This window comes from Pinus tabuliformis, chromosome 7 (assembly GCF_031772625.1).
Source record: "Pinus tabuliformis cultivar Carrire ecotype Pingquan chromosome 7, CPIR1, whole genome shotgun sequence".
Classification (NCBI taxonomy): Eukaryota; Viridiplantae; Streptophyta; class Pinopsida; order Pinales; family Pinaceae; genus Pinus; species Pinus tabuliformis.
The window spans coordinates 2,008,500,482-2,008,521,999 of NC_142293.1; the positions used below are offsets into that span (position 1 = coordinate 2,008,500,482).

Below are 21,518 nucleotides of genomic sequence, written 5' to 3' on the forward strand. Positions count from 1 at the left end.
ATGTTTCCCAAATTCAACTCTGAATGAGGATGTTTCATGGGATTCTGAGCGTCCTTGACATATTCAGCCGTAAAGATTGATGAAAAATCATTTTCAAAGCCATCACCCTCAGGTAAAAACGAAGATCTATGATGGAGATCTTCCCATGGTAGATCATCTACACTTAGGATTTCGCGAAGTTGATCGTCAGATGACACGACTTCGGGAAACGCTATCTGTTCTGAGGTTGATGTGAAAAGTGATTCCTCACGGACCACATTCATTTGGTCGATTTGGGTTGAACGCGGGTCGGTAAAAAACTACACGGCTTCATAAGCAATTTCATATGGACTCAAAGGCATAGCATCACCGAATGAGTCTATCTCAGATTCAGATGGGACAATCCAAGGATCATCGTAAATAATAGTATCTAACGTAATCATATGAATGAATGCGAATGAAGGGTCTGCGTTGATTGGAGGAAAAGGAAAAGTTCCCAGTAAACCGGAATCTTTAACTAATCCTACGCCAACATCCTTATAAGGGATAGTCGTTTTACCGACATGCTGGATACTCTCTGAAGAGGCTAGGTCGGATGAAAAGAAAGCCAGCTGGTCTATTGTCACGATCTTACCATTATGTGGAAACTTTATAACTCTGAAGACCGATGAGACGACCGCTGTCATAGCGTAAGACCAACTGCGACCCAAGAGAAGGTTGTAGTCTAGAGGGGCATCAACCACCTCCACATCCAGACTAACGTTTTTCCTTCAACCCCTATACGCAAATCCTGTAAAATGCCAAACGGATGGAACCCATGGCCATCAAAGGCCTTAAGAATTGTCGGGGATTGGTTCAGCGAAGGAGAACCAAGCGATCTCCAACACTGAATCGACATAATACACGTGGAAGCTCCCTCATAAATTACAGTCCGATGAATAGGCCTGTTTTTTACTATCACTGGAATCTGGAAAGCCATCTGATGAGGGAGACGCGGTGTAATATTTTCTAGATCAAAGATTATCAGGTTCGGGTCCTGAACATCAACAGCTCCTATAGCCGACAAAAGTAATTTTCGTTGTGCTGGGCATGATTGCAGCACTTCTAAAGTCGACATTGCTGAGGGTGAAACAGCTAAATCCTCAACAATGTTGTAATTCTAGGCCGCTCTCGCATGTGGATTGAAAGCAGACCTTCGAAGTACACCCTTGGCGGGCGGTTTGATTACTAAGTCAGGGTTAGGTTTCTCGATCTGTAGTGGATCGGAACCGGGAGCTGAGGTTGATGGATTTGATTGAGAAGATTCTGCTTCTTTCGATCCATCAACAGGACTTTTACTACCATAATCATGTGATCGAGTCGCAATCCATACATGTGACATCATCAATATGGGTTCTTCACTGGCACTCGAGGAAGAACCTATGATCTTACTCTCGTGCTTTGGAAATGGATCTTTCAAAACAGCAGGAGTTGGGGAACCCTTGACGATTTTCACAACCTCGGCCCGATGAGGGCAATCTCTTGTAAAATGATCCTCTTCACAAATAAGACAAGGATATCGAGGTTTGCGCTTTTCGTCATTGGTTTCCGACTTTTCTTTTTTCTCCTTTGGAGCCTTGTCTGCTTTATCCTTCTTCTTACCTTTCTTTTTCCCACCGTTTTTTGATTTAGCTGTAGATGACTCTACAGCGTGAATGTCAGCGGAAATTTCAGGAGAAGATTCTCCTGTCGGGGAGTCTGGTAAGGTTATAATGGGCGAAGAATTCTTTGAAGACTTCTTCTTGCTTTTAGTATTTACCGTACCAATCATGCCATCAGCAGCATGAGACCCCGAAGGAGCAGCAGCAATTTGATTTGACTTTGGAAGATCTGGGATCTTTTCGTGTAACGTACCCGACTGAGTATAAACTAAGTCAAGGTACTGCGCTTGAGCAATTACTTGCTCTTCAGTAACTACTCCGGCCTTAGCTAGGTCTTCAGTAATCTTCGGTAATAATGATTTAACAAACCATTCAGCTAAGATTTGGTCCAGGATAAAAACTTTCACTAATCGCCTTCGACGTCTCCATTCATGAATATGATCGGAAATATAAGTGGACGTCGACTGTTTTAATGAAGTTAATAACTCGGTGCCATTATCATACTTGACCGGCAACTGAAAATGTGTTAAGAACGAGGTAGCTAACTGACTAAAATTATAAAAAGAGGCCCGTGGTAACTCAATGTACCACTTGGCTGCGAGACCAATGAGCGTACGCTGAAAAAGACGTAAACGGATCGAATCATCCGAGATAGAATTTGAAGCACACCAGAGGTGGTAAGTCATCACATGATTTGATGGATCCTCTCCAGACTTACCTTCGAACTTGGGTATGTCACTGGACAACTTATTTGGCATTGGCGGCCAGAATGGAAGATAATTTATTGGATCGTTCGTTAGGCGCGTCAAGTCTGGTAAATCCAAAGTTGCGATAAATGGCAATTTCCGATTAGGATCCCTAAAACTCTGGGTCACAAGACCAGTCCCAGGAGGAGGATATCTAGGATAACTTGCAACAGGAATCGCATTCGGGATATTGTATCCTCTCGGAAAACCAGGATTAACCGGACCATACTGGGGTTGCTGTGGTTGTTGATAAGTGTACCCAGGATACGGTTGATACTGGTAAACCGGTTGTTAGACAGCAGGCCCGTATTGGTACTGTCCCTGGTATGGTTGATAAACAAATTGTGGTTGACTAGTGACAACCGTACTTAAACCAGGCTGCCCCACAGGCATCTGAACCATAGTTTGAATCATGGATCCAGACAATGGTAAAGATGTCTGCGGAGTAGTGGTAGAGATAGTAGAAACCGGAGCTGTCGATACTCCAGAAGTAAGTGCGGTGGAAGAAACAGATGCTGCGGTAGTTGCAACAGTCGTTTGAGATGGAGTACTAGGTGCAATTGGCGACTGAGTAACTACCGAAGGTACAGAAGTTTGAACATTAGACTGGACTGGTTGCTGGGGTGGACCAGAAACCATAGGTTGTCCAGTTTGAGATGACAACTGTATGCTTGGCTGCAACACTTGTTGAACTTGCGATGGATCCCACACTATGTTCATTCCGGGGTATTGACCCATGACAGGTTGAGGATATTGAGATCCATAACCGGATTGAGGGTAGGATTGATAATTGAAAGGTACATTTCCCGTACCTTGAACATAAGATTGACCTTGGGGTGGTTGATAACCTTGACTCGAGTACTGACCTTGGGGTAGATACCCTTGAGGTAAGTACTGATACTGGGGTTGACCTTGAGGCATAAATTGATACTGAGGTTGACCCTGGGGTACATATTGAGGCTGGTGTTGACCTTGAGGAATAATATGTACCATAGGTACGTATTGTCCTTGAGGCTGCCCCCCAGACGCAAGTTGTGTACCTTGAGGTTGCCCCCCAGGCGTTAATTGAGGCTGCCCCCCAGGCAGTAATTGGCCACCTTGAGGTTGAGAACCAGGAATTGAACCTGACATCATATAAATGTCTCCTACGCCCAACGGTTTATTACCATTGTTTCCAGTTAATGACCCATGTCCAACGGGTTGAGGAGATGCTCCTGCAAAGGTACCAAAAAGTGATTGATACCTAGTAGGAACAAAAGGACCACCATACAAGAAAGATTCAGGAGATTGAGTGAACACGGACGACTGACTAGACATATTTACAGGATTATAAATACCTCCGGATGGATAAGGAGTACGATGTGGAGAAAAACTTATCCCTGAGTTGTCTAAATAATTAGTTAACGAAAGGTACCAAGTAGTACTTCTAGGTGGACTATAAAAGATAGATTCACGCTCCCTTAGATCAATAGTAGGTTGATCTTCAAGAATAGGGCCGCCTACGTCTTCTTCTGGAGCAAGTTCTTCAATAGCTATCAAACCAAAAGGAAGATTTTCGGTGATGACTCTTTCTACCCTAGGTGAATCAGGAACACTAGAAGTTGGAGTAACAGGTTCAGATATTTCAGGTTCTTCGCCTATATCACTAGTAGATGAAAAACTACCAGCAAGCTCAGAAACTGCAACAGCTTCACGATTATAACCTGTTTCTAGACTTTGGTATTCTGGATGGACTACCAACGAAGACTCTCCTTCTTCAGGTGAACCTACTTTACTGCCACTAGGAGGAGTTACAAGGACTTTCAAACCTTCGTAATGACCCGGGACGTCTTCAGGAGGTTCGCCCCGAAGTCTACGGGACTTCCTGAACAAATCGGCCACGGTAACAATCTCAGGAGACTGGCCCCGAAGTCTACGGGACTGTCTCGGTAATTCCGCCACAGTTAAAGCTTTTAACTACTGCACATGCAAACAAAGTAAAATCTCAAAGCAAACCACCTAAAGTCTCTAAAGAACCAAACAAATTTGAATCATACGCCTAAAGAATCTAGGGCATCAAACCATACAAAAACAGTAGCCTTCCGGACCGAAAACACTAGTTGGTGTTGAAGCCCAACATCGCCGAATTCAGTACAGAAGTGGTGGGTGGAACAGTTACCCCGGCAACCTGCTTAATGAATAGACTGGCACAAGTTCCTCCAGTTTAACCGTCTCGAGTGAAGTGAACCCCCCGGAAAATCCAAGTGAGTCTAGCCGACGTCTGCTCCAGGTACAGTGGGATCTTCCCTCCACCGTCACCTCGGGTAGAATCCTAAAGATAACGGTCACTAAGGTTACCAACAGCAACAAATACACCTGGGGGAACAGTCTACGCTCCGACAGCATGCAAGGGCAGAGTATCAAGTTCAATCCCCTTGCCGGCTCCTTGACAATAATCCAAGGTTTACTGACAAGTGACCCCTGGCTCCTCGACAACGGTTAATCCGAGGTTTACCGTTTGTAATACGTGTGTATCTAGCGTCATTCCCAACGAGGGAGGATTGATCCCCTCACTGGTTCGGACACGAGCTCGTGCTTCTCCTTTAAGAGGAGATTTCCCAGAGTATAAATGCAAAAGTTGGATTTATCCTACCACAAGATAAGCTACTTGTTTGGTTTTGCTGTCTTGGAGAGTTAATTACTCTCCTACTCCAAGACACTAGCCTGATCTATATTGGTGTTTCAGAGCCCTAGTAAATAAAAATTACTACGTTGATTTTACTTTAAGCGTTAATTTTTATGGCTTTTCTTTAAGACAAAAGGTAGCGAAGATGAAACTGATGGTGTGTATACTCGACTCAAATCCACAAAAAAAATGCACTTAGGATGACTTATACTAATTTTCTTTTTCAATGAATTCCCTAGCTAAGAGAGTTGGAGAATGAAAAATTTATAAAAGACAACTTTCTTGGCAAAGACAATCAAAGAAACAATCTCTTTATCTTTTCCAAAACATACAACACATGACCACTAATTATTCTACGAAAATTCTTTTTCCTTTCAAAGACTCAAATGCTACCAAAGCAAACTTTCCTTCAAAAGATATTTTTGTATTTTTTCCTAATTAATAAAGCATGTAAAACTTACTTTAACAAAAATCAAAGTTAAAAAAGCTATGGCAATCAAATCAACTCAATTTCACTCAAAAGCAAATCTAGAGAAATCCACCTAAAAACTAAATCAAACGAGGCAAAAGCCTACTAAAGATGATTCTTGGATGTTTTACTCAGTCAAAATGAAACTAAGGACTAGTTAATGCAGAACCAAAAACCAGTCAAAAACAAAAATCAAAATCTTTTGTTCTTTTTCTCAAGAATAAAATTCAAAGTTCAACCAACAAACTTTTTCGAGATTCGCAAAGAGAAGACACAAAGGTAGGTCTCTCACAAGGATGGATTCTATGACAGGCCCGACTCCTAAGAGAGTTGAACAAAACCAGGGAGATTCAAAGTTTGACAACCTCTAACGCCAAAGTCACTACAGGTCCAGTTAAAAATCAAACCCTAAGGCAAAATCTCTATGAATTTCACTAAAACTCTCGACACTGACGAAACAAGCTTAGGTGAAGATTTATGGCAGAAAACCAGTGGATCTGGGCAGTAAAAACAAATTAAAAGCAAAAACTAAGAGGCAAAAAGGAGAAAATTGAAATTTTCTCAATTTTGACAGGGTACGCAGGTGACCTGTTTGCATAGGTGCGGGTACGCTCTGTGCACAAAGCTGCAGTGTGTACAGGTACGCACTGTGCTTAATGTAGAGGCTGCGTACTTCTAGCAAAACCAAGAAAAACTAAAATGTAATTTAACCCTAAGCTAAGCCACCCAAACACACAGTCAGACAACCAAAAATCAGAAAGAAAATGACTTATCTCAAATCAAAGTTTCACACAAAGGAAAAATCATTCACATCAATGGAGTTCCCCAGTGGAGTCGCCATTTTGTCAAGTGGAAAGAGTCGATTTTGCGGACAAAACCAACCTCCCTAGAAGCTTAAGGCTTTCTAGTGACAAACAAGACAATTAAGAGCAATCCTTCTCTAAATATGCATTTATCATACAAGAAATCAAGTGTTTAGATCCTACCTGTAACCCAACGCTGTTGTAGTAGTCCAGCCTCATCGATTCAGATGAGCTCCTCCTTCTTTTCAAAACCTACATTCACTAACAATCAAACGATTAAATAGCACCTGAATATCTCATAAAACAAAACATATTTAACATACAGACCAAGGAGTATATGAAACAACTCATAAATAACAAATTGTTGAGAAGAATGGACTTATTTGTATTAATAGGAAACAAAAGAAACCATTACAACCTGAGCCTTGGTGTTGTGCAGGTCCCTCCCAGGGTCCAGCAAGAGTTTTCCTTTACTTTGACAAGCTCACCCACTTCCAAATGAAACAAGAAAGGATGGGAATCTCTCCTCACAAGTTTCTACAAGGAAGTCCTAATTCCAGCAGCATCTACCCTTAGGAATGTTCAGCTTTCAACCTCTCCTCCTTCTGGCCCAATGCCTGTATTTATAGTGCTATAGAGGAAGTTAATCAGGTCCACCATCAATGGGATAAGCCCCTCTTTGGATGGGTTAGCTCCCCTCTTGATGGGATAAGTTCCTCTTTCATAGGGATACATGAACCATCTGGAGGCGCTCAATACACGTCAAACAAGCTTCTATAATGCTCTAGAAATGACCACAAGTAACTTATTTAAGATGAAACTCATGCCTTTTGACCTTTACAGGGGTACGCACCCATCCCTTTACATACAGAGCGTACAAGTACGCAGGTATTGTGAACTTGGGTTGCGTACACGCAGGTAAGGCTGAGAGAAACTGCGTACCCAGAGATAAATGACTTTTAAATGAATTTTCTCTCTTTCTTGGAGTTTGACATGAGAAGCAGAGGCATGAGACTTGCCAAGGAGGATAGTATGACAGTTGATGGAGCCATACTAACTGCAAATAGCCATGGTGACATTTTTTAGTGTAACAAGTAGCATGCTTGGTTCATGAAAATCTCATTTGTATTCGTTCACTTGATAGCATGCTCCTTGAGGATTGAGAGCTTCAGTCACACTCACTGTCACTCGGTCCATGTAACTATGATCTTGACCTAAATTTTGTTGGTCGTTGACCACATATGTAGAAGATTTTGACTTTGATCTAATTTGTCTACTAGGCTCATAACTTGGATATTGTTTGATTGGTTTTACTAGACAATCTTTTCGTTGGTGATTTGGAACAATGTACTCTCTCTTTGCTAAAATTTTTATGAAAATATAATAAGAATAAGAATTTGAAAGGGTTTCCCTATTATGGGTGTTTGCATGGTCATTGACCAAATCATTGTGTCTCTTATTGCTCTAGATTCTCATATACTATCTATTCCATTTACTATTCTATCTACAATTGTCATTGATCATTGAAAGATTAAATTGTTTTGAAAGATTGTTAATTGAAGAAAATTATTGGGCTAAAGTGATTGTAACAAGATAGAACATTGGAAAATGAACAAACTTTGGGCCCTTGATCGATTTATTTGAGGGCTTAGATATTTCTTGATCAATCATTTAAACAAACAATTGATCGAGCTCATGTGTAACAAATGGTTATCTAGGATGTCGATCAAGTAATGGGCTCGATTAAGCTAATTTTTTCAAATTTCCTATCAATACAACTTGGGCACAGAATTAAAACAAGTGGCTTGATCAAGCTATGGGCTATATCTATCCTTAAATCTAGATCGAGCTATAGTCTAGATCAAGCCTTAAAGCTAGATCGAGCTACTATTTAACCACATTAAGGGCTTGATCAACGGTTTCTTAAACCATCGATCAATCTATTTGAAATTTTATCTCAAGCACTTGATCGAGCTACTAAGGGCCTAAAAAATAGAGTTTTAGCCCCCCTTCTATAGATTTCTCTACAACACAGTTTTGTACCCTCGTGGACTTAAGGTAGAAATTTTTTCTTAGATGATAGAGTTGATCATGTTGGATTCGTTAAGGAATCCTCTATCCAATGGCATATGAGTTTGACATTTTCAAATTCATATGATATTTTTCGTCTAATTTATTTTAAACATAATGCTTGAATTTTTTTTGAGCAATTTCAAAGGGGGTCCAATAAAAAATAAAAACCATAAAATATACAAAACTAATTTTTTTCAAAAATACCATTATCTTCATTTACTAGTCCTCTTGAAAAGGGTACTCATGGTTTTTAAATTTATTTAAATAGTAGAAGAAAATCTTACATGAACACGTGTGTGAAAAATGCAATTCAAATATTAATTTACCAACATTGAAATAAAAAAAAATATAATTTTGCATAAAAAATAATGTTTTAGCATGCATAACATAGTTTCTCTCAGGATGTTACAAAAAAAGGGGACCTAACTAGGGTTTGAAGCGGGGATGGTTGTAACGATGGTTTCCAGTGCATTCGGCCTGCACTCAGGTCACAAAGGTTGGGAGCCAAGCAGCTCCAATGGCCGCAGGGAGCTCACGACCTCTTCAAGGAAGCCCCTGGCACGAATCCTTGGGAGATCTCTGGGCCCATACACATTCTTGAGCACAACGAACCCCATGGGGCAGGAAACTCATGGAACATAGCATCGAGGGGCACCGATGGGCTGCAAAGACGACAACCTGAGTGGCCTGACTGGTATAAGATGTGTGAGGAATAGAGATGGAACACACACAGAAATGACGATGAGGGTTTCTGCAGCAACCGTGTTCACATCTGTTCAGGCCCATGGTCAAGAGATCTTCGGTGTTCATAGCGCTGGATCAGGAAGTCTATACGCCATAAACCTAGAGGTAAGGGAAAGCACACTTATCATTTACCTTATACACAATCAAGAGTCTGGCTGCGCTGTTCTTGTTTGGATATTGAATGGATCTGGGACAACCTACCCCACCATGGAAGATGGTAATATCCACAGATCTGGTATTAATCTAATAGATCAGGTACCTAGAGGACTGAATAGCCCATGCAAAGTTCAGATCTGGGGGAATACAAGGGCTAAGATACCCCTATGCCATGATTCATGGGGCCAAAACGCAGAAGAAAGCTTGAAAGGCAAGCTAAACGCGCGGAGATCTAGCGGTTTGCAATAGGACATCAGGGTCAATAGATCGAGGTCATTCTCAGACGGATCCATACCCTACAATGATGGGCACAACACAATTCTTCATCAAAACACCAGAAGGTAGGCATTATTGTATAAGGCTTTGGAAGGGCTGCAGGATCTAGGATCTAATATATAAAATCTAGAGCCTCCTAAGCATACCATTACATGGGCAAAATCTAATATACATGGGACACTGCTTATAGGATAACATCACCGTTCAGGATTACAACATAACCACAAATTCGACCATCATCATCAATCTCTGTTTGCGGGGCGGATGTTTTGGAACAAGCTCCAAAAACACAAGCTCCTTCAAGGACATAGTCAAGGGAAAAGGGAAAGCGCAGGCCATCCTGAAATAGCCCCTGAACTTCCTAAGCCCTACATCGTTGAACAAAAAACTAAGAATCCTGCTCTTACCATTGCAATGCCTGAGGTCAATGCCTTGTACTCTGATCTATATTCCCATTTAGTTATCTGTAGATTTGATGGGTTTTGGCCTAGATCTGACGGTCTGCACCACTGGATCCACACCACCTAGACACCAAACTGTGAAATTTACTTATGCCCCAAAGGCTTCTTCATAGTAAGATTCAATACAGAACATGAAAGGGAATACATCCTTAATAAGGGACCATGGTTCTGGGGCAACACAGGGCTCTTCATCACCCTGTGGTTTCCAAATTTCGACGCCAACACAATGGTGGTATCAAAGATGCCAGTCTGGGTCAGGCTGCACAACCTTCCATTACACTTCTGGCACCACAAGGTTCTAATCGCTATAGGGAACACCTTGGGGAAATTTCTAAAGACTGATGAAAATAGACTCACAAAGGGAATATTTACCTTTGCCAGAATATGTGTTGAAGTAGATCTCAGCCAGGGACTACCAGAAAGTATAATACTGAACTTCAACAACACGCAGTGGACACAATCCTTGGATTACAAAAACACAACATTCCGATGTCGTGGATGTCTACAAACAAGCCACCTTCTCAGTTCTTGTCCACAAGTAAGAAACATACCCAACTGGAACAAGCAGCAATAGAGGAAGCCTAAAGGATGGCAACATACAGAACCATTGGATGAAGAAGAAGATACAACAGAGACTACCAAATACAAAGTAGAAAAGGATGAAAAAAAGTCCAGCACAACACACAAAAGGAAGAGGAAGCCCCTAGTAATCCTTTGCAGCAACAGGATCCCTAGGAAAGGAAATATCTAGCAACAAGAGAACTCATGGATCAGAAGGATCTGAGTCGGACAAGGACTCTCCCATAACTATAATAGAAAATCAGCTATCCATTATAACTGCTACCCCCAACACTAGAGGATGGCCAAAGGTGGAGAAAGAGAAAGGGAGAAAAGAATAGCTTTTTTAGATTTTTATTTTTTATTGGTTTCTGTGAAAACTAGAACAATTTCTCTACATATGCTCTTTAGCATCTACAAAATGTAATTTTGTCTTATGAATAAAATTATGACTTTTTCCACGGGAAAAAAAACATAGTTCTCTAAGTGTACATCATATATATATACACACACACACACATTTTAAACTAAATTATGCTAGGTTAACACACAATGCTAAAATTTGCAAAGGCAACATAATTCTCTAGAAATTATCTTCCTTGAATCAAAATTCACAATGCTTATATGAATTTTCACAACTTAAATTCTATATATATAAATATATATATATTTAATTATTTTTTTGGGCTACATTTAACCTAAAAATATAACCATTCTTAGGACATTCACCCTAATATATTAAATATATCCCTTACCTTTAAATATCACTAAATATTTTACTTTTAATTTTTAAATTTAAACATAAAATTAAAAAAACAAATATCATTATGATTACTTTACGAAATCTAATCTAAACCATCTTCAATTTTAATGGAAATGGGGCTAAAATGATAGATCTATATAAATATGAGAAATGACAATGAAATATATCTTGTATTTGAAATATCATTTATCATTATATCATCTCGTGTGCTTTGCTTTTTACGAAATCTAATCTAAACCATCTTCAATTTTAATGGAAATGGGGCTAAAATGATAGATCTATATAAATATGAGAAATGACAATGAAATATATCTTGTATTTGAAATATCATTTATCATTATATCATCTCGTGTGCTTTGCTTTGTAAAATGGCGGCTACCAATATACCATCTTCTCTCTCGTCATCACCTTTTAGTTTGACACCGTTAACATACTCTACACTAGGCAAAGTTATGTTTCTCTCACCAACGTTAAAATGCAAAGTTTTCTAATTTCAAGTTATGTGTCTCTTAGAGAGAGTTAAAATGTAATGTCTTTCACTTCCATTTGATGACATTGTTATTTAAATGAAAATGCTGATTGGTCACATTTTTATACAAGAATATCCCAAGCATAGTTATGTCGAGTGATCAACTATGAAGAGTTTAGCATTGGCCCCCTCATTGAATCAATGTTCTTCCCTGTGGTGACCTGGCAATGGATGGGGACGGATCCCAAACCACCACTCTAATGCATTGCACCACTCATTGAATTAATGATCTTCACTATGGTGACCTAGAAATGGATGGGGATGGGTCCCCAAATCACCGTATCCTGAGGATGACTTCTGTTTATTAATAGATTTGTTCCAAAGGTTGTATGTCTTCCTCTGCGCATAAACTTACATCACGATTATTTTGCTGTCTTGTATATTTCTGAAAGTGTCTTCTTCAGATGTTGATCTTGCTTTGACACGGGCCATCTAGCCAAAATTTGCCCAAAAGCCTCCCAGAAAAATTGTGCTAGAAAAAACCACCACAGATCTACATGGTGGGAAGGAGCACAAAAAGAACACTACACTGTCATCAAAGAAGAATACTCTAGAGAAAACTTTGAATCACAAGAAAAAAAACAACTCTCAAGACAAGCAAGGAGAAATCCCCGCCCAAGGACAAAAAAGTGAACTCGACAACCCCTTAAGCATCAACAGTTATGAGGATTCGAATACTGCACAAAATAAATCTTCATTTAACAACAAAGCAGATCTCCTAGACCAAACTTCTTCTCCATCTATCTTCAAGAGGACGAACACAATAGATTGCGAAGCTAAGACACCAATGTCCCAAGAACCAGAAGAGAGGAAGGAAATGCAGGATAGGAAGTTGGAAGACCGTAGAGAAAAAAAAGAAAGCTACAACATCAATCTCGCCAAGAAAGACCACGAGCCAAACAATTAAAAACTAAGAAAATTATAGGTCCAATAGATCAATTTGGTCTCAGTGGACGTTAACCACTATCATCATCATCGTCATCTAAATGAAAGATGATATACCTCCTTTGTTAGAAACAAATTCCTGAAATAAAGTGAGTTTTAAGATGTTCTTTATACTTTATAATAATGAAGTAAAATAGCTTCCATATATAAGTCTAAGTCTGAGCATTAAGTAATCAATGCACATGGCCTTTGTCAATATTGTAAATGACAAAGTAAGTCTATGTCCGCGATGGTTGATTCCCATGCACGATTCCCCAAACCTGTGTGGTGAATCACGATAGGCAAGTTTTTAAATGTTCAAACATTTCGATGTATCTGTAAAATTTGCTCCTTCCTTTGTCATTTTCAAGTGAGACAATACCTTAATAAATCTTGGGAGCATAAAATATTTACAAGATATATCCATATATAATATAAAACCATGAAGTGCTTTTACGAGAAGAACCGAACGCAAAGGTTCACGTAATTCATCAAGCCAAATTATATTCTCACTGCACTACCTAGTCACATGGCCTACTATATTCTATGAAAGAAGAATAGACTGCTCCCCCGAATCTAAGAAGCTGCCAAAATAAGAAGAAATAAAATCTTTAGAATGTGGGGATTCCTGCTGAATCAAATCACAAGAAGAAGAAGCATGATTTTCTTGCAATATTATACTTTGACTAACGAAAGGGGACTGAGGCTGGTGCTGATCATCTGTTACATTGCTACTGTTTGGTTGAAGCCCACTAATCTCTTCCAATAGGTCGCACTGATAATCTCCCATGCAATCCTCCAACAATAATTGGCACCATGATTTGGAGGTATCTATTTCCACAACATGATGATTTGTTGCTTTCAAGCATTCTTCTTGATTAATACCATCATGGGTATCTGGTACACAATCATGATCATAACTGTCAAGATTGTCTCCATCTACTATTGCCCTTCCACAGTGTCTGACTGCCCTTGTTTTCAAGCGTAGTATATCATAGCTATCATTATCTTTATGTAGGAATCCTTTATCATAAATTGAGGGGGGAGGAATGGCCCTTTCTTTAAAAGCCTCCTGATATTTGAGGTCGAATTCACCCATTTGGACTCTCTTGCCTAACTGGGTATTCCAGTAATTCTTTATTTCATTGTCTGTCCGACCAGGGAGTCGACCTGCTATCAATGTCCATCTGCACAATACCAAGTGATATTAATCATCCTTTCACATTATGTATATATCACACTGAAATCATTGTATTAAATTCGTTTAAATGCCTTTTCCAAACATTCTATACAAAATTAGAATGTCATCAGATTTTGAAAAAATTAGATACCTATTGCCAAGAAGACGATGTAATCTAACGAGAAGTTCGTCTTCCTCGGGGGAAATATTTCCGCGCTTAATATCTGGACGAAGATAGTTCAACCAACGCAATCTACAGCTTTTCCCACATCGTCTGAGACCTGCAAAAACAAATTTCTTCAGCTCAAGCTTGTTCATGAAAGGAAAATTTATTCGAAAAACTTCAGAGATATTTGCTAGAGTGAGGTACAATATTTCTAGTAAATCAAACCACGTATACTACTTCGCCTCTCTAGGTTAACGGATCTTATTTTTGTAAAGGGTAGTCGGCAAATACGCATTATTCATAGTCAATCTACTCATAATTGGTAAAAGGTCTCACCTGCTTTCCTGGGAAGATCTATCCATTGAGCAATGCCATGAGTCTTAATGTATTCAATCAAAATCTTGTCTTCGCTAGGTGTCCAAGCCCCGCGTTGGAGACGCTCCTCATGTTTCGAATATCTCCAACAACCAGGAGATCTACCCATCATCTATCTATAACCTAATCGATGCAACAAACCCTCAACCAGCAGCTTATATCTTCCAGAGACCACTTCTTGATTTCTCCCCTCCGCAGATCAATAATAGGATGATAATATATAGAGAGAAACCACTCGACCACAGCTTTATCGCAATTTTTCCAACCACTTTTCAAATAAAGTGGGCCTCGTGATCCTACAAGAAAATCTAGATGCAGTTACTAAATCCTGGTGACTCACCGGACGAAGGCAATAAAGAGCGAAGGACGGCCAGTTGTGCCAAAAATGTATTTCCACGTTAACATGTTGATATAATTTCGCTGTTAATGTTCTGCTGTCCTTATTGTAATTATTCAATCCTTCGATCTCGCCACGAAGCCCATATTATATTGAGTTTGTGTTATAGTTTTAGAGGGCGTCTCATGTTCCTACCAGTCATTCTTAAGCACAACTGCCGTTCTTCAGCTCGCATCGAGAAAACAATGGCTGAAAGCATATAGGATATTCTAGTGGCAATAAATTAGTTTACTTAGATAAATTTATGACAAGCTCCAAGTTCAATGTATTGCGGCATCGATTATCCATAAGAAAAGTGTGTGTAATGAGAGCTCCAAGTGCAATGTATCGTGGCATCGATTATCCATAAGAAAATATGTGTAATGAGACAAGTCCGAAAGGAAGTTTTTTTGTTCACAGATTTGACAAAAATAAATCATACTCACATAGAACTATTATTGTGGCATCGATTATCCATAAGAAAATGTGTGTAATGAGACAAGTCCGAAAGGAATTTTTTTTGTTCACAGATTTGACAAAAATAAATCATACTCACATAGAACTATAGTTGGATTCAAATTTGGTAGATGTCAAGCTCATTACTAAAAAAATAATAGTAGTAAAAAAGGACATAACATAAAAAGACTAGACAAAATGAATACAAGTATTAATTTATATTTATTTTCACTTGCAATAATATATAGATTTAAAAGATGAGACAAAATGAATACAAGTATTAATTTATATTTATTTTCACTTGTAATAATATATAGGTAGGATTGGTTAGTTTTATTTGCAACCATATTTACCAATATGGTTGATATAGGTTGATAGGCCTTAAACATATATACAATCATATTTTCCAATGTAGTTGATATAGACTAATAGGCCTATATCAACCACAATAATAATTATTATGTGTACTTTTTAAATACCAATTATTTATAATTATTAATAACTATATAAATAATAACAACCATATTCTTAGATATTTATATATTTATGATTATTATATTAATACTATAATAATAATAATATTAGTAATATTAATTAATAATAATAAATGATAATAATATTATAAAAAGAAAATTATATTATTAAAATAATATAATAGTTATCATAATAATAATAATAATGTAGTATAATAATTATTATAGTAATAATACTATATTACTATTATAATAATAAAATCGATAATAATCTTCATAACATTAATTATTTAATAATAGCAATAATTATTTTAGTAAATGTGGTTGATATACTCATAAGGTTTTATTTCTATCTATGACACAAATCATTGATAAATATATACAGCTTGAGTGGGCCTAATGGTTAAGAGCATGTGTTTCCTCCTAAGAGGTCACAGGTTCAAAACCCAGAAGGGGGTAGAGTATGTATGCCTTCATAGACTTAGCAGTCAAATCGTTGCGCGGAGGTGGGTCCCTTGTCCCACAAACAAGGGGGTCTCATACACCAATTCGTTGCGCGGAGGTGGGTCCCTTGTCCCACAAACAAGGGGGTCTCATACACCAATTTGGTTTCTGGCTTGGCTATGACCCTAAAAATGGACATTATTATTATTATTATATATAGTAATAATAATAATTTATTATTCATTTTTTTACAAAATGTAAATAAATAATTACTTATTTTATTAAAAAATTTAGATTTTAATATTATTTTTAGAAAAAATATAAATATTTTTATTTTATTTTATTTTATTTTAAAAGTTATAATAATAATAATAAGAAGAAGAAGAAGAAGAAGAATTTACTGTATCAAATTAAACTATGAAAAACCCCTTGGAACATAATTAGATGTCATAGTTGTTAACAATGCCATTGGAAATGACTATGCTCTGCAACCCTAGCAGACCTGTGACTCTGCCATGAACTAATCTTCGTCGTGAACCTAATCCTCTAATGGTAACAGCAGCGCAACAAAGTAGGAAGATGCCTGCCAGGTCAGGATGAGAAAGGAAGCTGGGGGGAGAGATCCCCTCCTATCGAGAGGCCACAGTAGGGGATTCTCGCTAGAATCCAAGCAACTAGCCGCAAGTGTAGGAAATGAACTAGATGACTGGACCTGTCCTCGGGGCATGGTGGCAGGCTCGTAGCAGGGGAAAATGCCTGCCATGTGCAGCAGAGAAACTGAGATTCATCATCCCAATGAACAAATTGGAGAGATACATAAGCTTCATGAAGGACCACACGTTGATCTGCAAGTTCATAGGAGTGTGGCCGATGAAGAAAGACCTTATCAAGTGGATACATTACAAATCGCAACCCAAGGGCCATATCGAACTCAAGTTGGGTGCTGATGAGCCTCATCATTGGGTAATTATATGGGCCTTAATTCACCTCCTAGCTTAGTCAAACCAACTATTCTCACAACTTATTGCATACTTTTGATCATATTTTGCTTATGAGATGAGTTAGAGTTGGATATTTTGCTTTGTGGTCTGATGTGCATTTAATGCAGGATTAAAGGGTAAAAACAAGGTATTTGGCAAAGATCTTGGTCAAAACTCGAATGGGACAAGGGAGAGGAGTTACAGGAGGGAAATTCTCCTCATTTACTAACCCCCCCCCTGCCATTCGAATATTCCTCCATTAGCTCGGAGTGCAACCAGCCAAATCATGAGGACTAGAAGGCAGCTGAGCAAGTGGAAGTCAAAGTACCAGTTTATCTCTAGCTTGGGAGTTGAGCCTCCCTAATTTTAAAGAAGTCATTGGAGACATCAGATGCATAATTAGAGAGGGCTAAGACCTAAGTAGGATTCGAACTTTTGATTGTAATACTCTACTTTATTTTCGAGTTGCAAGACTTGTGACAGTTGTTGATGTACTCCATTGTTTTGATAATAAGAATGATTTTTGTTTTGAGCTAGCACTGAGTTAACTTAGAGGGCTGAATCTCTTGGGTTAGGGCCCAACCTTAGCAGCTAAGGCTCCTCTTTATTGTACATGTATGCTAGCATAGATTCATGGTTTAATCGTTCATTTGCTTAAGTAGCTGCATTTCCATTACAACAATGTAGATTGGATTGGTTGTGTTTCGGATTTCTAGTTATCGCATGAGCTTTGGAGTTTGTTGTCTTGATTCAGTACTTGGTTCATTTCATCGTTATCATCTTCAATCACTCTCTTTCTGTAATATAACTCACTGAGCACTTTTGCCCAAGAAAGTGCTCTGATACCACTTGTTATGGATCTGATATGAAATAGCTCTGATACCACTTGTTATAGATCTAACCCAGAAATATTACAGATATGATATAAGAATATAAGATTAAGCAAATATACCCAGAAATAATAAGATAGACATAGATAGAAATGATTCACTTTATATGCTCTTAACCTGCAAAAGGATACCCAAATACAGAATATGAGATAGGCAAGTTGATCTTGTAGGGGCTTCAAAGTAGCATCAAATTTCTGTTGCTGGGCCTGAAGAGATTTAGCAACTTCTCTTTGGACTAGTACAAAAATTGCTTCTTCACGGGGAATATCATTAGCATGCTTAGCTAATTCTTCTTGTGCAACATTTTTGGCGGCTTGAGTAGCAGATCTCGCAGAGCGGCGTTCAACAAGCTCTATTTGGAGTTGATTGACTTGTCGGTTATAAGATGATAAGGCAAGCGAAATCCATTGAGCGGCAATAACACTACCATCAACAGGACTGGAAGAGCTAGTGAACTGAATATGTTGAAAAGATATGGCAAGCTGCTAAAGATTGTTGCGGAAGTCTGAAGAAAGTTGTGAAACCCTTGCTTCATTTTTCTCAACAATAGTTCTCTCATGTTGCAAATAGAATGCATGGCATTCTTTTCTGTATCTAGCTGTAATTGCTTCTAGCCTGGTTCTAAGAGTATCAGTAGCATCAGGGTCGGAAGCCACAAGGCTTGGAGTTTTTACCATAAGGCTTTGAATGAATCTGTTTTCTTGCTCAAGAGCCTGTAATTTTTCAACAAGTGACTGAGATCTGAGCAAGATTTCAATGGATTTTTGAAAAATTTTCACTGCACATTGTATAACTTCGGCCCAAGAATTTGGCATAGGCGGAATTTCTTCATTACCCAGATGCTGGCGAGCATTAGGCGATTCTGGAGCATGATTAATAGTTGGCTGAGCAAAAGAAACTGAAGGACCCTTCTACGCAGTGCCAGAGAGAGGATGTCTGGGAGGGATTGGCTGCGCAGTTCCTTGAGGGTTCTGTGCAGTCACTGGATGGTGCTGCGCAGCCTCTGGAGTGCACTGCGTAGTCTCATCATCATCAATAATTATAGTATTTTCGGGATCCAGATTCATATTTGCATCATAAAGATCAGGCATGACAGCATTCTCACAGTGAGGAAGAGAATTCTCCAAAATATACTGATTAAAAATCCTGTCATAAGAAGAAGCGGAATCATATTCTTGAGGATCCTGAACATTCTGAGGGAAAATATTATGATAATGTTGAGAAGTCGATCTGGATCTAGTGACAAGACCAGTGATTTCAATAGGGTTCCGCACCATGGACTAAGTTTAGGGCTTAAGAACAAAAGAGATTAAGGCAGGAACAATACTGAAACACAACCGATAATAAAACTGATAAATAAAACTGAAAATAAAAATGCTTAAGGACACAAAATTATGCAAAACACATAATATGTAAAACAAATCTCTTGTATTATCAAACTAGTTTCGTCCTTTATGGACTCATCAGTGATACAAAAGAAATGAGATACATGTTGTCCTTATATAGCAAAAGTGGACAGGGCAAGTGCCATGTTAGAAACTTCTAGAATAGAGACTTCTAGAATAGTGTCTTCTAGAAACATCATGAATAGAGACTTCTAGAAACATCTTGAACAGAGACTTCTAGAAACTTCTTGAATAGAGTCTTCTAGAAACATCATGAATAGAGACTTCTAGAAACATCTTGAATAGAGACTTCTAGAAACATCTTGAATAGAGTCTTCTAGAGTCTTCTAGAAATATCTTAAATATTTGCAGCAAAATATACACTGGTCCTGAAAGAATCATGGCCGACGATCTGAACTGCTCATGTAGAATGACCCAATCTTTCGCGGATTTCTTCAACAGATCAAAGGCTTGGGAATATGTTGTAGCAAAGGGTAGCACTGGAATTCTCCATGCAGTTTAGGGTTTAGGGAACCCCCCGAGGTTTAAAGCTCTAGTGGCTTTGCAGAAGTCCAGCTTCAACACCAAGGGGGCCCTTTTGAGGCCAGAAGAGTGAGGAGGACCTCGCGCATAGACCTGCTGCATTAGAGAATCCCTTTGATCCCAATGAACTTTGGCAAAACATGCCTGGAGAAAATCTGGTGGATAACCCCGCGACCGAAGCCTGCTGTAGAATGCACGCTTGAGCTCTAGAAACCCCAACTCACAGCTCTCTCGAAGAAGGTATCTTTGAAGCTCGTTGATGACGAAAGCCACTTTCTGGTGCTGAGGATGCCATGAAGAGAAGGGAATGTACTGATAGGCATTTAGAGGCTTCTAAAAACATCGAGTAGAAAGCTTTCCAGAGGTATGAAAAAGTGGACCTTTGAAAAGCATGATGTCCAGAATGTTGACACTAGAAGATGAGATGCAAGAAGTGATCTGAATGTGTTCAGGGTAGATGGACTGGTAACAATCCAAGAACTGAACCAATCTGTCTCTGGAGCCGTTCCAAACCAAACAACCATCGTTGATGAAACGTCTGAAAAGCTGAATCTCGAGAGCAGGAAATCTTCTGAAGACTTCTTGCTCAAGATGGCAAAGAAAGAGGCAGGCATAAACCACAGCAAAGTTGCTGCCCATAGCAGTGCCTCTAATCTGCCGGAAAAAAGTGCCATCAAACTGAAGAAAATTCCATTTAAGCACCAATTCTGCTGCACTTACCAGAAAATTGACATCTTCTGGAGTAAAGAGTTCAGCAGTGCTTTGCTCAAGCATTTCCCGTAAGGCATGCAGGCCTTCCTGAGTGGGAATGCTCGGATATAGAGACTCTACGTCAAAGGTTACAAGAAATGAATCGGCTGCAAAACGTTTGGATTCAATATCTTGTAATAAAGTAAGAGAATCTGGAAGATGATTAGGCTGAGCAAGCAAGGTGCTGAGAAGTTTGTAATGCAAGAATTTGGAAAGAGGTTCCAACATAAAACCATTGTAGGCACAGATGGGCCTACCGACAGGTGGGTTTTTATGAACTTTCCAAATGAAGTAGAGCCTGCAAGCTCTAGCATTATGAGTTTTGACTTGCATTATGTATTCCCATTGTTGCACTGAAAGAAGATTTATATATCTGGCTTGAAGCTGCCTGAGAGATCTTTTGATGGCCATCCATGGAACTCCTGCATACTGCTTGTATGCATTGAGATCGGAGAGTTGCCGGTGAGCTTCTGCAGCATAAATATCTCTATCCAAAACAACAATGCCCAGATTTTTATCTGCCGGTTTGATTACAATAGGGATTTGACGAAGACTCCTTAGTGCAAGCAGCTAGGATCTGGAGAATCTGGGTTTGGAGGAAAATCTTACAGAAGCAATGCGGTCTTGAAGGATGGATATGCCAATATGGAGAGAGTGATTAAGGTGAATATCATTAATAGGAGGTTCCCAAGTGGGATTAGGCAAGCGAAAGGG

At 39.0% G+C, this 21,518-nt stretch overlaps 2 protein-coding genes across 2 annotated transcripts; both read right to left on the reverse strand.

Annotated features, from left to right (window-relative positions):
• Positions 1-12,897: 12,897 nt before the first annotated feature.
• LOC149256538 (transcription factor MYB1-like) lies at positions 12,898-14,747 on the reverse strand. Its single transcript, XM_089457455.1, has 3 exons — positions 14,469-14,747; positions 14,118-14,247; positions 12,898-13,973 (listed from the first exon to the last, which is right to left on the reverse strand). Exons 1-3 carry the CDS (start codon positions 14,617-14,619, stop codon positions 13,331-13,333), a joined length of 924 nt encoding a protein of 307 aa, XP_089313581.1. The 5' UTR covers positions 14,620-14,747; the 3' UTR covers positions 12,898-13,330.
• A 5,640-nt stretch (positions 14,748-20,387) lies between these two features.
• On the reverse strand, positions 20,388-21,032 carry LOC149256539 (uncharacterized). Its single transcript, XM_089455400.1, has one exon. It carries the CDS (start codon positions 21,030-21,032, stop codon positions 20,388-20,390), a length of 645 nt encoding a protein of 214 aa, XP_089311526.1.
• Positions 21,033-21,518: the final 486 nt, after the last annotated feature.